This window comes from Oncorhynchus clarkii, chromosome 29, assembly GCF_045791955.1.
Source record: "Oncorhynchus clarkii lewisi isolate Uvic-CL-2024 chromosome 29, UVic_Ocla_1.0, whole genome shotgun sequence".
Classification (NCBI taxonomy): domain Eukaryota; kingdom Metazoa; phylum Chordata; class Actinopteri; order Salmoniformes; family Salmonidae; genus Oncorhynchus; species Oncorhynchus clarkii.
In genome coordinates, this window is record NC_092175.1 from 48,818,160 (window position 1) to 48,833,053 (window position 14,894).

General features: G+C 44.5%; 1 protein-coding gene across 1 annotated transcript in view; it reads left to right on the plus strand.

Moving 5' to 3' along the window:
* Window positions 1–14,894, plus strand: part of LOC139388250 (V-set and immunoglobulin domain-containing protein 10-like 2) — a 168,020-nt gene that overhangs the window by 117,630 nt on the left and 35,496 nt on the right. The window contains exons 13-15 of the mRNA XM_071134799.1: window positions 1,212–1,383; window positions 1,627–1,781; window positions 7,228–7,396. Coding sequence (XP_070990900.1) covers window positions 1,212–1,383; window positions 1,627–1,781; window positions 7,228–7,396 — 496 coding nt within the window. The remainder of the gene's footprint in view (window positions 1–1,211; window positions 1,384–1,626; window positions 1,782–7,227; window positions 7,397–14,894) is intronic.

Sequence of the window (14,894 nt, forward strand, 5' to 3'; positions counted from 1 at the left end):
CACACACACACACACACACACACACACAAAATGTGAAGAATGTGAAAATACACAGATATCTGCTGTATACTTTGTTTTATTAACCTCTTGAAGCAAGGGGGCAGTATTTTGATGTTTGGATAAAAAAACGTTCCCAAAGTAAACTGCTTATTTCTCAGGCCCAGAAGCTAGAATATGCATATAATTGGCAGATTAGGATAGAAAACACTCTACGGTTTCCAAAACTGTCAAAATATTGTCTGTGAGTATAACAGAACTGATATTGCAGGTGAAAACCTGAGGAAAATCCAACCAGGAAGTGTTGGTTTTCTGAAACTACTCTGTTCCATTGCAAGCCTATCCTCCATTTAAAGGGATATCAACCAGATTTCCCTATGGCTTCCACAGGGTATGAATAGTCTTTAGACATAGTTTCAGGCTTTTATTCTGAAAAATGAGCGAGAATGATGACATCGCATCAGTGGATAACAAATTAATTTGAATTTGTTAATGCACGCGCCACTGGAGCGAGACCTTTTCTTTCTCTCTTGTATTGAAAAGTTTACCGTCCGGTTGAAACATTATTGATTATTTATTGTGAAAACAACCTGAGGATTGATTATAAAAAATGTTTGACATGTTTCTAAGAACTTTACGGATACTATTTTGAATTTTTGTCTGCCCGTCGTGACCTGCATGAGCCTGTGGATTACTAAACAAAACACGCCAACGAAATTGAGGTTTTTGGATATTAAGAGAATCTTTATGGAACAAAACAAACATTTATTGTGTAACTGGGAGTCTCGTGAGTGCAAACATGCGAAGATCATCAAAGGTAAGAGATTCATTTTATTGCTTTTCTGACTTTCGTGACCAATCTACTTTGCTGCTAGCTGTTTGTAATGTTCTGTCTGCTGAACTCTGTCCTCACATAATCACATGGTTTGCTTTCACTGTAAAGCTTTTTTGAAATCTGACACGCCAAGTGGATTAACAACAAGCTAAGCTGTATATTGGCATATTGCACTTGTGATTTCATGAAAATTAAATATTTTTTGTAATTTAATTTGAATTTGCAATTCACCGGATGTTGACGAAAATGATCCCGCTAAAGGGATCGGTGCGCCAAGAGGTTAACTTCAGAACTACCTGTGACAAGAAGAGTTCAAATTTGATTGATTGATTCACAGAAAGTAATGTGTAGAGTTAAAATGTGTTTGGTTGTTTGACAGGAAGTCCAGGAAGCCCTGGCCACAACCAGGAAGTATGTGCTGCGTCGCGCAGCTGCGTGGACCAACCTGACGGTCCTAGAGACGGATGGAACAACAGACAACGGCCAATACTGGTGCTCCGCTAGCAACGCTGTGGGAGGGACTGAGATCCCTGTTACGCTACTGGTCAAGAGTGAGATCCCTGTTACACTATTGATTGATCAAGAGTAATATGCCTGTTACACTATTATTCAAGAAAAATATCAATAAAGCTTTAGCCTGTACACCCACAAAACAAAACTAAATGGTTTTCTGATGAACTGAATGGCTATTTAATTTATGTTCTACTGTACCTCCTCCTCTCATCCCCTTCTATCTCTCTGACCCCCCCCCCCCCCCTATCCTCTCTGTCTCCCTGTCCTCTCCCCCCTCTCAGGATACCCCATGCCTCCCAATGTGACCCTGGTAAGGCTTGTTTACAGCAGTCAGCAGCGCAGAGAGGTGGAGCTGGAGTGGCAGATGGAGGGAGAGGGAGAAGGAGGAGAGGGAGGAGGGCTGACTGGATTTATACTTGAGCGCAGACTAGAGGAGGCACCAGGGAGAAGGAGAGGAGAGGAGGAAAAAGAGAAGGACAGAGAGGAGGCTGGTGCAGATCCTGCTGACCAAGAGGTGAGCCAGAAAGAGAGTTGGGGGGATCAGAAAACACACAAAATAATACAATGCTGTTATTCTGCATGGAATAAGAATGTTTCTGTTGTTCCAGTAGATATCCTGATATTTGTGATCTATCTAGTAGATACCATGATAGTTGTATTCTATCTAGTAGATACCCTGATAGTTGTGTTCTATCTAGCAGATAGTAGATATCCTGATATTTGTGATCTATCTAGTAGATACCATGATAGTTGTGATCTATCTAGTAGATACCATGATGGTTGTGTTCTATCTAGTAGATACCCTGATAGTTGTGTTCTATCTAGTAGATACCCTGATGGTTGTGTTCTATCTAGCAGATACCCTGATGGTTGTGTTCTATCTAGTAGATACCCTGATAGTTGTGTTCTATCGAGCAGATAGTAGATATCCTGATATTTGTGATCTATCTAGTAGATACCTTGACAGTTGTAATCTATCTAGTAGATACCATGATATTTGTGTTCTATCTAGTAGATACAACAACAGATGTGTTCTATCTAGTAGATACCCTGATAGTTGTGTTCTATCTAGTATATACCCTGACATTTGTGTTCTATCTAGTAGATACCATTACAGTTGTTTTCTATCTAGTATGTACAACAACAGCTGTGTTCTATCTAGTAGATACCCTGATAGTCGTGTTCTATCTAGTAGACACCATAATAGTTGTGTTCTATCTAGTAGATACCCCGATAGTTGTTGTCATGACGTGGCCCCTTCTGGGTATAGATCATGGCTTCCCACTCTCTCCTACATCCAGGTTCTGTTGTCTCAGGTCGTAAATTCCTGGCAGAGACTCTCTCCCCCTGGTCATGCAGATAGAAAGACACAGAGAGAACAAAGGATTTCATGTGGCGAACTCCTAAATCCCCGAAATGGGAATATAAATCAAATTGTCCACTTGTGAGAAGGTGGGAATGCTTCGTGGACACTTAAGGGGTGGGAATGACGAATATGTTTCATTTAGTGACCTCAGAGAGGACAGGAAACACACATAACTATATCTCTGAATGTGTACATTTCTCAGTTATGGGGTTTGCATCTAATTCTTGTATAAAATTAATTAGTAAAGATGAAACTTTTTGTGAAATGATGTAATTATAATGTTAAACATTTAATGTGAGAGAATTGTATTCCCAACTAAGTTGAACTTGGTCCTTGGCCCGCCCCCGTGAGCACAGACATGATCAGGCGTCATTGAACCGCTTTTTCTACTGTTACGGAAAAAAAAAACTCCTGGCGAAATCCTCTTCAGACCACACGTACCTTGTGGAAACTGAGGTGGCACAGGTTTGAGTACCAAGACTAAGCAAACCCACAGTGTGAGCTGTGTATGCGAATAGTTATTGAATTCCTAACCATACCACGTAGAACATTGGCTACACAGCTGGAAATGGTTAAAAGGTGCTTTTCCTTAAGGGAACTATACAGTCACCTCTCATGGCAGACCTTGTGGATCTGTTGCCATATGTTTTGGTATATCAAAGCTGGGACTGAGAGACTGAAAAACAGCTTTTATCTCAATGCCATCAGACTGTTAAACAGCCATTACTAGCACATTAGAGGATGCTGCCTATAGGCATAGACTAGGAATCACTGGCCACTTTAAGTAATGGTACACTAGCCACTTTAATAATGTTTACATATCTGGAATTAATCATCTCATATGTATTTACTGTATTCTGTACTATTCTACGGTATCTCACTTAATGTTTACATATCTTGCATTATTCATCTCATATTTATATACTGTTTTCTATACTATTCTCTACTATTCTACTGTATCGTAGTCCGTTCCGCTCTGACATCGCTCATCCATATGTATTTACCCTTAATTCATTCCTACTTACATTCCTACTTTTGTGTGTATTGAGTATTTGTTGTGTAATTTGTTAGATATTACTGCGCTGTCAGAGCTAGAAACACAAGCATTTCACTACACCCACAATAACATCTGCTAATCACATGTATGTGACCAATAACATTTGATTTGATTTTACAATGAACACAATTGCATTTTATCAATGGCAATTTGAACGTACAGAGATACCATGACAAGATCTTGTGGCCCATTGTCATCCATTGCCATCACCTCATGTTTCATTATGGTAATGCACGGCCCCATGTCACAAGGATCTGTACACAATTCCTGGAAGCTGAAAATGTCCAGTTGGGCTGCATACTCACAAGACATGTCACCCATTGAGCCTGTTTGGGATGCTCTGGATCGACGTGTATGACAGCGTGTATGACAGATATGACATGCTATTCTATAAAATAATTTATCCGTAATTAATATTACCTGATTGAGCTAATCATGTAAATGTAATTAACTAGAGTTGGGGCACCACAAAATAATATTTATAGAGCTGTTATCTTCCGAATAAACTCTTAAAGACCTAGTAATATTTTACATCAATAGCAGTCAATATTAATCGTCACCTTAATTCAGTCTCATCTGAAAGTTGTAAATTCTTGGTTATCTTTACGAACCCTGGATAACAAGTTGAATCAGGAATACAAATTTGGGTTTAATTATTTATTTACTAAATACCTAACTAATCACACAGAATTACATATACAAAGAATGAATTATACCTTGACTTTAAATTACGTCATAAAGGAAAACATCCCTAGCGGGCGGAACCGATATGACAGCTGGTTACACAAAAGAAAAGGGCTGGGTTTGAGTGAAAGAGCAGGAAGACTGAGGGACAAAGGACGAAGCTGTGCTATCGTAAATACAGTATCTTATGCATTCTAAATTACCGCCCATTTGGAAAAGGAAAATGCAATAAATATTTACTCTGAGCTGCGCATCGGTAGGTTGGTGGAAGATGGAAGGCCGTGTTGCCAAACCGAGTCCTTTGTCCTTTGAAGAATGTCTATGCTGGTCAATTGGATACGTTGTAGTAACGTTGTTGTGTGATAGACGGGATACTCTGTCTGTTCCTTCCTAACCCTCATTTGCAGCTGCTGTTGCTAACTCAACGGCTAGGAGGTATCACTTCTGTAGTGAATAAGAGTTCAAAGTTCATACCATTCGCAACCAAAGCTCATGCTGATGTTGGCTTCGTTCTGTAGTTATTATCTTAACCATTCTGACATCGGACAGTCATCCTCACATCCTCGGAACAGGAGGTTACATTTTCGTCAAGGGCTTATATAGTGGAGGGAGAAAAGGGGTGTGTTTCATGGTTTACAACCTATGTATCTTCACGTGGGCCCAATTCTCAATTCTCACATTTTAGAAGCTAAAATCACATTTCATTCCATCACGAATCATTTCATATTCAAACACTTAAATTGAACAACAATTCCATGTGAATCCGATAACTCTGATGTGTAGACTTTACACTGTAGAGTTTGTCATCTTATCATTGATGAGAATGTTTCAGATGACAACCGAACTGACATCATATTCATTAAGTACCACTGCATATGTTCAATTGGTCGGATTACCAGAATATAGTTCATTTCCCCCCACCTTCTGATGTTCCCAGAATCTCTATGTTAACCAAGGGGTTTTCAAATGTAACATCAGTGGGGTAGAGAGAGGAAAAAGGGGGGAGAGGTATTTATGACTGTCATAAACCTTCCCCCAAGCCAACGTCATGACACATATATATATATATATATATTTCAGCCACACCCATTGCTGAAAGGTGTATAAAATCGAGCACACAGCCATGCAATGCCCATAGACAAACATTTGCAGCAGAATGGCCTTACTAAAGAGCTCTGTGACTTTCAACATGGCATTGTCATTGGATGCTACCTTTCCAACAAGTCAGTTCGCCACATTTATGCCCTGCCCATGCCACTGTCAGCCAGAGAAATATGCTGAGAAGGATTATCACCACAGCATGCAAGGAACTTGGAGTCAAACAGACAGGCCTGGATGAGATCTTTAAGGTCAGGGCCCTCCGCAAGGCTCACAAAATCATTTTAGACCCAAGCCACCCCCTCTACCCGGACTTTGAACTACTCCCCTCTGGGCGCAGGTATAGGCACCCCTCAGCAGGAAAAACAGAACTAGACAATAATTTGTACCAGATGTGATATCCCTCCTAAATAGCTCGGGCTAATGTTCCAATCGACTCAGTAAGGCCAGTAGGCTAGTCTTTTTTTTATTATTATTGATATGTAACATTTATGAAAGTTGTATTGTCAATTTTGTTTTGTATTTTAATGCCACTTTTAACATGCACATGACACTGCAACAAAATTTCCCCATGGAGACAATAAAGTCAGTAAGTAAGTAAGCAGAACGGGACCGATGAGGGCTTGAGTGCGTATCGTGTAAAAAATAATCTGTCGTCGGTGGCAACACTCACTACCGAGTTCCAAACTGCCTCTGGAAGCAACGTCTGCACAAGAGCTGTTTGTCTGGAGCTTCATGAAATGGGTTTCCAAGCCTAAGATCACCATGCGCAATGCCAAGCATCAGTTTGAGTGGTGTAAAGTTAGCCGCCATTGGACTCTGGAGCTGTGGAAATGTGTTCTCTGCAGTGATGAATCACACTTCACCATCTGGCAGTCCGACAGACAAATCTGGATTTGGTGGATGCCAGGAGAACACTACCTGCCCAAATGCATAGTGCCAACTCTAAAGTTTGGTGGAGGAGGAATAATGGTCTGGGGATGTTTTTCATGGTTCAGGCTCGGCCCCTTAGTTCCAATGAATGGAAATCTTAACGCTACAGCATACAATGACATTGTAGACGATTCTGTGCTTCCAAATTTGTGGCAACAGTTTGGAGAAGGCCCTTTCCTGTTTCAGCATAACAATGGACCCGTGCACAAAGCGAGGTCCACTGAGAAATTGTTTGTTGAGAACAGTGTGGAAGAACTTGACTGACCTGCACAGAGCCCTGACCTCAACCCTATTGAACACCTTTGGGACGCCGACTGTGAGCCAGACCTAATCGCCCAACATCAGTGCCCGAACTCACTAATGCTCTTGTGGCTGAAAGGAAGCAAGTCTCCTCAGCAATGTTCCAACATCGAGCAGAAAGCCTTCCCAGAAGAGTGGATGCTGTTATAGCAGCAAAGAGGGGACCGACTCCGTATTAATGCCCATGATTTTGGAATGAGATGTTCGACAAACAGTCCACACACTTCTGGTCATGTAGTGTATCTATGACCAACAGATGCATATCTGTGTTCCCAGTCATGTGAAATCCACAGATTAGGGCATAATTTATTTATTTCAATTGACTGATTTCCTTATATGAACTGTAACTCCGTAAAATCTTAGAAATTGTTACAATTTTTAGATTTGTGTTCATTTTTTTTGTTCATTGCAGATATTAATATAGTTTTGTTGTTGTAGGAGCAGCGACAGGAAAAAAGGAGTAGTTTCTCTCCATGGAAGCAGGTGGTTGTATTGGAAGCCAGGGAGAGGGTCCACACGCTGGGCAACATGACCCCAACAGATACCTACCAGATACGCATCACAGCTGTCAATCACAGAACCCTCGGACACCCCTCCCCCCCAGAAACACCAGGTGAGTGAGATATATTATTACTACTATTATTGTTACTACTATCATATTATTATATACTATTATATTTAAGAGGGGGGGGATACAGAGGAGGAGAGAGACAACGAGAGTGTGAGACAGAGAGAGAGGGAGACAGCGAGAGAGAGCAAGAGAGAGAGACAGCGCGAGAGCGAGAGAGAGAGACAGCGAGAGAGCGAGAGATAGAGAGAGACAGCGAGAGAGAGAGAGAGAGACAGCGAGAGAGAGATAGAGAGAGACAGCGAGAGAGAGAGAGACAGCGAGAGAGAGAGAGAGACAGCGAGAGACAGCGAGAGAGAGAGAGAGAGTGAGAGACAGCGAGAGAGAGAGAGAGAGACAGCGAGAGAGAGAGAGAGACAGCGAGAGAGAGACAGCGAGAGAGACAGCGAGAGAGAGACAGCGAGAGAGAGAGAGAGACAGCGAGAGAGAGAGAGAGACAGCGAGATAGCGAGAGAGAGAGAGACAGCGAGAGAGAGAGAGACAGCGAGAGAGAGAGAGAGACAGCGAGAGAGAAACAGCGAGAGAGAGAGAGAGACAGCGAGAGAGAGAGAGAGACAGCGAGAGAGAGAGAGAGACAGCGAGAGAGAGAGAGAGACAGCGAGAGAGAGAGAGACAGCGAGAGAGAGAGAGAGACAGCGAGAGAGAGAGAGAGACAGCGAGAGAGAGAGAGAGACAGCGAGAGAGAGAGAGAGAGAGAGAGACAGCGAGAGAGCGAGAGAGAGAGAGACAGCGAGAGCGAGAGAGAGACAGCGAGAGACAGCGAGAGAGACAGCGAGAGACAGCGAGAGAGAGCGAGAGAGAGAGACAGCGAGAGCGAGAGAGAGACAGCGAAAGCGAGACAGCGAGAGAGACAGCGAGAGAGAGACAGCGAGAGAGAGACAGCGAGAGAGAGAGAGAGAGAGAGAGAGACAGCGAGAGAGAGACAGTGAGAGAGACAGCGAGAGAGAGACAGCGAGAGAGACAGCGAGAGAGAGACAGCGAGAGAGACAGCGAGAGAGAGAGACAGAGAGAGAGACAGAGAGAGAGACAGCGAGAGAGAGAGAGACAGCGAGAGAGAGAGACTGCGAGAGAGAGAGAGAGAGAGAGAGTTTGAGTTTTAAATACTCTTTATTGGGTCTGGGGGCCCACCACACAATAAATACTCATACAAAACCAGTTACACATCAATTAAAAACACAACTCCAATTCCTCCTCCACAGTAACAAAACACAACAGACTCTGAATACCCCATATACTCAAAAACAGATCAATATTGTTGACAAGTTTATAATAGGCAAACTCAATCCTTAGTCTCGCTGCCAACATTCCCTCCAGCATTCCCACCACATCCACAGACCCCTGTCCCCGAATGCTGTTCTTTCGGGTCTTCCATATCGCTAATTTTGCTGCCCCTAACACAAAATTAAGCAACACAACTACACCCTTTTGACTGAACCTGTACTTTGGCCCAAATATATACAGTTGGGAAGAGAAAACCTCTCCCAACATTGAGAACCAATCAGTGATCAGTTCAATCATCCCAACCAACCTGGGACACAGTAAAACAGATGTGCCAGAGATTCATCCTCAGCACAGAATGGACACCCCTCCCCAACAGTAGGGTCCAGGTGTACCAGATGCATGTTGGTGGCTATAGCTCCATGTATTATCCTCCATTGGAGGTCAGCTGTCCTCTTATCAATAGGCAGTTTATATAATGATCGCCAACAGCCTTTTGGAGAAGCACCTGGACCAAGCACATCCGCCCACCTCGTCGATTTTACCCCTTCCAGGGAAGAGGCATGGGACACCTTCACACATGTTCTGTAAATAGCCTTCTTTCCCACCTCCTTGAACTCCCCCAGCTCCGGGGTATCGAAGGAAAGCAGCATCCCCGCGTCCTCCTCAAATGCCCCCATCGCAGCACTAACAATCAGTGCAGGGAACACATAATCCAGACCCTCCTTCCACCGATCAGAATTGGAAATGTCAGTCACATACTGGCAAGGAGTCGCAGACCTCATCGACGACCTTCCTCAGTAGGCGAGATGATCGGATCCCCGCTCTTTCTCTCAGCTCCTCCAATCTGCTCCTGCTCCGCATCAGATGACCCAGCTTGGTACACCCCACGCCTAATAGGCATGAACGTAGGCTAGCTGAACCCAGGACACGGGACTGGATGGCAGTGTTATGAAAAAGAGGCTCTTCAAAAAGCCACATCCCTGGTGGCGTGCCGGTCTTACGGGACTTGACAAAGACTCTCCAAGCCTGCATAACAGACTCATAAAATGGAGTCAGGCCAGTCAAATCACCCCCCTCCAGCTTTAAGAGGAAAATATGTTTGTCTAAGCCCAAACAGCCCGCTCTCCTCATCAATATGTAGGCTGTTTCGACCCAGCTAGAACAGTCTCTGTACAACAATCTCTGGGCTGCTTGGAGCCGGAAAGCCGTGATCCTAGAGGAAATGTCCACCAGGCCTTGCCCACCCTCGTGCAGTGGCAGATACAGGGCTGCAGCTTTGATCCAGTGTTGTCCAGACCAGAAGAAATTGACAAGGGTCCTCTGAAGCTCTTGTATCAGACCCTTTGGTGGCTGTAAAATCATTAGTCTGTACCACAGGGTAGAAGCAGCAAGATTATTAGCTACCGGGACCCATCCCCTATAGAACAGCTGGGGCAACACCCATTTCCACCTTGACAGTCTGAAACACACTTTCTCCACTACACCCTCCCAGTTCTTTTTCTGAAAGACATCGGAGCCTAGAAAAACTCCCAAAGTCTTCATTCCATCTCTGCCCCACTGAAGCCCCCCTGGTAACCGTGGAGCGGACCCTATCTGAAGCTGACCTGCCCACAGCGCTTCACTCTTTCCCCAATTGACTCTAGCTGAGAAGGCCCCCCTCATACACATTTAAAGTGTTTGAGAGAACCTTAACATCCTCACCCCCTGTAATAAAAACGATCACGTCATCTGCATACGCAGACAGTGCTATCGTGGGACCCTTCATTACACCTGGCACAGAGAAACCAGTAAGCTTCGCTCTTAAAAAACAAAGCATTGGTTCAATCTCCAGACTATATAACTGCCCTGAAATTGGGCATCCCTGCCTGATGCCCCTTTTGACAGGGATGGGGCAACTCAAACCACCACCAACCTTCACCATACACGAGGCTCCAGCATACAGTAAATTCACCCAAGACAGAAAAACATCCCCAAACCCAAAGGCTTTCATTGCTTTAAACAAGTACTGGTGGTCCACACGATCAAAAGCCTTCTCCTGATCCAACGAAAGTAAACCCACATTTACATCAGACAGTTTACAAATGTCTAAAACATCTCTTATCAGAAACAAGTTGTCAACAATAGAGCGATCAGGTACACAGTAGGACTGGTCCTTGTGGATCAACAATCCCAGATACTCTTTCAACCTGTTTGAGAGACATTTAGAAACAATTTTGTATTCTGCGCACAGCAAGGCAACAGGTCTCCAATTTTTTATGAGAGCCAAATCCCCCTTTTTTGGCAACAGTGAAAGCACCGCACGTTGACAGGATACAGGAAGAGAACCCTCAGATTCACACAGCACTTCATAAAAATCCTCCCCAATAGACCCCCAAAAGTGCTTATAAAACTCAGATGGTAAACCATCGATGCCAGGGGCTCGGCCTGTTGAGAGCTGCATAACTGCTGTGGACAGCTCTTGCAGTGTAATATCAGCGTCCAATGCGACTCTCTGCTCAGGTCTCAATTGAGGAAGACCGTGTATCAACTGTTCAGTACATAAAGAGTCACAATCCTCCGCCTTATAAAGGGATGAATAAAAATCCACAGCATGTTGACGCATTTCAATATCATTTGTGGTCACCTTCCCATCAGGGAGAAGAAGGCAGACCATCTGTTTGCGTTGAAATTTCGACTGTCCTAGGTTGAAAAAAAAAGCGCTAGGAGCATCCATATCCTTGAGGGAAGCGAAACGAGACCTAATCAAGGCACCCTTCACTCTTTTATGCAGAAACGACCTCAGTTCATGTCTCTTGTCCTGTAAGTTCATGACTAGTCCAGGGTCGTTCTGAGTGAGCAGCTTCAATTCAGTAGATTTGATGTCCTGTTCAAGGGCCTTGATAGTCTCTTTAACCTCAATTTGAGACAGAGCAGTATACTGTTGACAAAAAACTCGTATTTGGGCCTTCCCAACCTCCCACCATTGTCTCAAGGACTCAGAATTCCCTTTTATACCCCTCCATTTTTCCCAAAACAACAAAAACCTGTCACAAAACATGACATCATGTAACAATTTAACATTAAAATACCAGTAAGGCGATGACCGTCGTGGACAGGACAAGTGAATATCAACAGCAACAATATGATGATAAGAGAAACCCACAGGAGTAATGGCACACTTTCCAACCCTACTACAGTAGTGATCAGATACACACAACCTGTCTAACCTTGCTGCACTGACACAACCTTCATTAATTTTTAGCCATGTGTACTGCCTAACTTTTGCATTCCTTACTCTCCACACATCAGAAAGCTCAAACTCAGTTAATAGGCCAGACAGGCAAGTGGCTGACCGCAGGTGAGGTTCTTCAGCGGTGCGATCAACAGTAAAATCCACTGTACAGTTCCAGTCACCCCCTAAAACCATACACCCCTCTTGATCACACTGTCTTAAGGTTTCCTTTATTTGATCAAATATAGCAATACGCTCTGTACCCTCATTCGGAGCATAAACATTCAAAAAAACAAACAGAAACCCCATAACATCCACCTTGACCAATAAAACCCGACCCTTGACAATCTCTGTTGTAGATACCACAGTCACCCCTAAGCCTGAGGAAAACAAGATTGCCACCCCAGCACTGAAATTAGTACCATGACTGAGTACATGCTGCCCCTCCCACCACATACCCCAGTCAGCCTCATTTTCCTCATCACTGTGTGTCTCCTGTAGGAAAACTACATTAAGCCTTTTCTGTTTTATTACTTCTAATACCCAAGCCCTCTTATTCCTGTCCCTTCCCCCATTAATATTGAGAGAACCTACCTTTAGTACCTCCATATAGAAAAGAGAAAAGAAAAGCAGAAGAAACCACAGAGAAACCAACGAGAAAAAAGACACCCGATGAAGCATGATCATCATCATTATTTTTCTTTCTTCTCTTAACCTGAACACGTTTCCCACCACCTTTTGCTGCTGAAACAGCAGTAATACATTTCCTCAAGCGAAACCGCTTCTTCTCACTCAATTGGTCTAACCCCACCGTCTTCTGTAACATCACAGCTGACCTCACAAAATTATCAACATCAAAATAATCTGCCAATTTGACAGATTTCCCAAAAGTCTGATCCAAAAACTAATTTACCTCCTCTAGATCATAAACTGAGTCCTCGCCAGCAGTTGTAATATCTAAAGAGATATCCATATCATTCTCCTGATCCTCAGCTGAGACCACAGACAACTGACTCCCCTCTACCACATCCCTTTCAACACTCCCCACTTGCACCTCATCACTCGTACCTCCACTACCTGGGAGACTAGCCCCACCTGAACATCACTACTCATAGTGGGCATCTCCTCCACTAACTGGGAGCCTAGCTCCACATGAACCCCAGCACTCGTAGTGGGCATCTCCTCTACTACCTTGGAGCTTAGCTCCACATGAAAACCCTCCTGTACCTCATTACTCGTAGTGGGCATCTCCTCCACTACCTGGGAGCCTAGCTCCACATGAAAACCCTCCTGTACCTCATTACTCGTAGTGGGCATCTCCTCCACTATCTGGGAGCCTAGATCTACATGAACTCCAGCACTCGTAGTGGGCATCTCCTCCACTACCTGGGAGCCTAGCTCCACATGAACCCCCTCCTTTACCCCAGCACTCATACTGGGCACCTGCTCACCATTCTGAGGAACTGGCTCTTCAGATACATCCTTGCCTTCTACAACAATACTTTTCTGTAGCATAACATTTCCCTCTAATACAAGTTGCAACCCCGTGCCCTCAACACGGATAACCTGTTCCTCAGCACCAGGTGCTTGTGGCTGCTCTGCCGCTGTCAGCCCACCTCTCCCTACATCAGTGGGCCCAGGCGTTACGATGACCACCTGCGCCCCTCCCTCGGCCTTCTCCCTTTTCGGGCAAGCATGTCGCTTATGACCAACATCCCCACACTCAAAACACCGTTGACTACCCGTACTAGCATAAGCCATATACAATCTATTGTCATACTTGACTTTAAACGATAACTCTAAAGTCTGCTCCGGTGAATCCAAAAACATAAACACCTGTCGCCGAAATGACATTACCTGTTTCAACCCCGGGTGTTTGCAACCCAACGGAACAACCTTAATTGAACTGGCGAACTTCCCAAAGCGCAATAACTCGCGCTCCAACAGCTCATTTGGAATAAACGGTGGTACGTTTGAAATCGTTACCCTTGTTGACGGAGAAAAAAGCGGCGTAACTTGAATAAACATTCCTTTAAGAATTACACCATGCTCAACCATCCGATCAACCAGACACTCTTCTTTAAGAAATACCACCACAGCTTTATTCATCCGGGATGCATAAGCAATATTCTCATAGCCTACCTTCTCTCCTACGGCGACCAGAAACTCCTCCACCGTGACAGTAGCTTCAGTAACACACCTAAAGCCGTGCCGAAGTGACAGGGATGGCATCCCCATTCGGGCTGCCATCCCCGCCAAAATCAGGGTAATTTCGATAGGAAAAACAAAAAACTTAATTCTACCACAACAAAAAAAAGTAAAAATAATAACCTTAATCATGCACAGAAGAAAACCCCAAAAAATGCCACCAAGAAATAGCAAACCGAAAGAAAGTTGTGAATATCTAACTCTCCACAACACACGCACTCCTTCACTCAAACAAATCCCAGCAAGCACCAATCACTCCCAGCATGCAGAGAGAGAGAGAGAGAGAGAGAGAGAGAGAGAGAGAGACAGCAAGAGAGAGAGAGAGACAGCGAGAGAGAAACAGCGAGAGAGAGAGAGAGAGAGAGAGACAGCGAGAGACAGCGAGAGAGACAGCGAGAGACAGCGAGAGACAGCGAGAGACAGCGAGAGACAGCGAGAGAGACAGCGAGAGCGAGAGAGAGACAGCGAGAGAGAGAGAGAGAGACAGCGAGAGCGAGAAAGAGACAGCGAAAGCGAGACAGCGAGAGAGACAGCGAGAGAGACAGCGAGAGAGAGAGAGAGACAGCGAGAGAGAGACAGCGAGAGAGACAGCAAGAGAAAGACAGCAAGAGAGACAGCGAGAGAGAGACAGCGAGAGAGAGACAGCGAGAGAGAGACAGCGAGAGAGAGACAGCGAGAGAGAGACAGCGAGAGACAGCGAGAGACAGCGAGAGAGAGACAGCGAGAGAGAGAGAGAGAGAGAGACAGCGAGAGAGAGAGAGACAGCGAGAGAGAGAGAGAGACAGCGAGAGAGAGAGAGACAGCGAGAGAGAGAGAGACAGCGAGAGAGAGAGAGACAGAGAG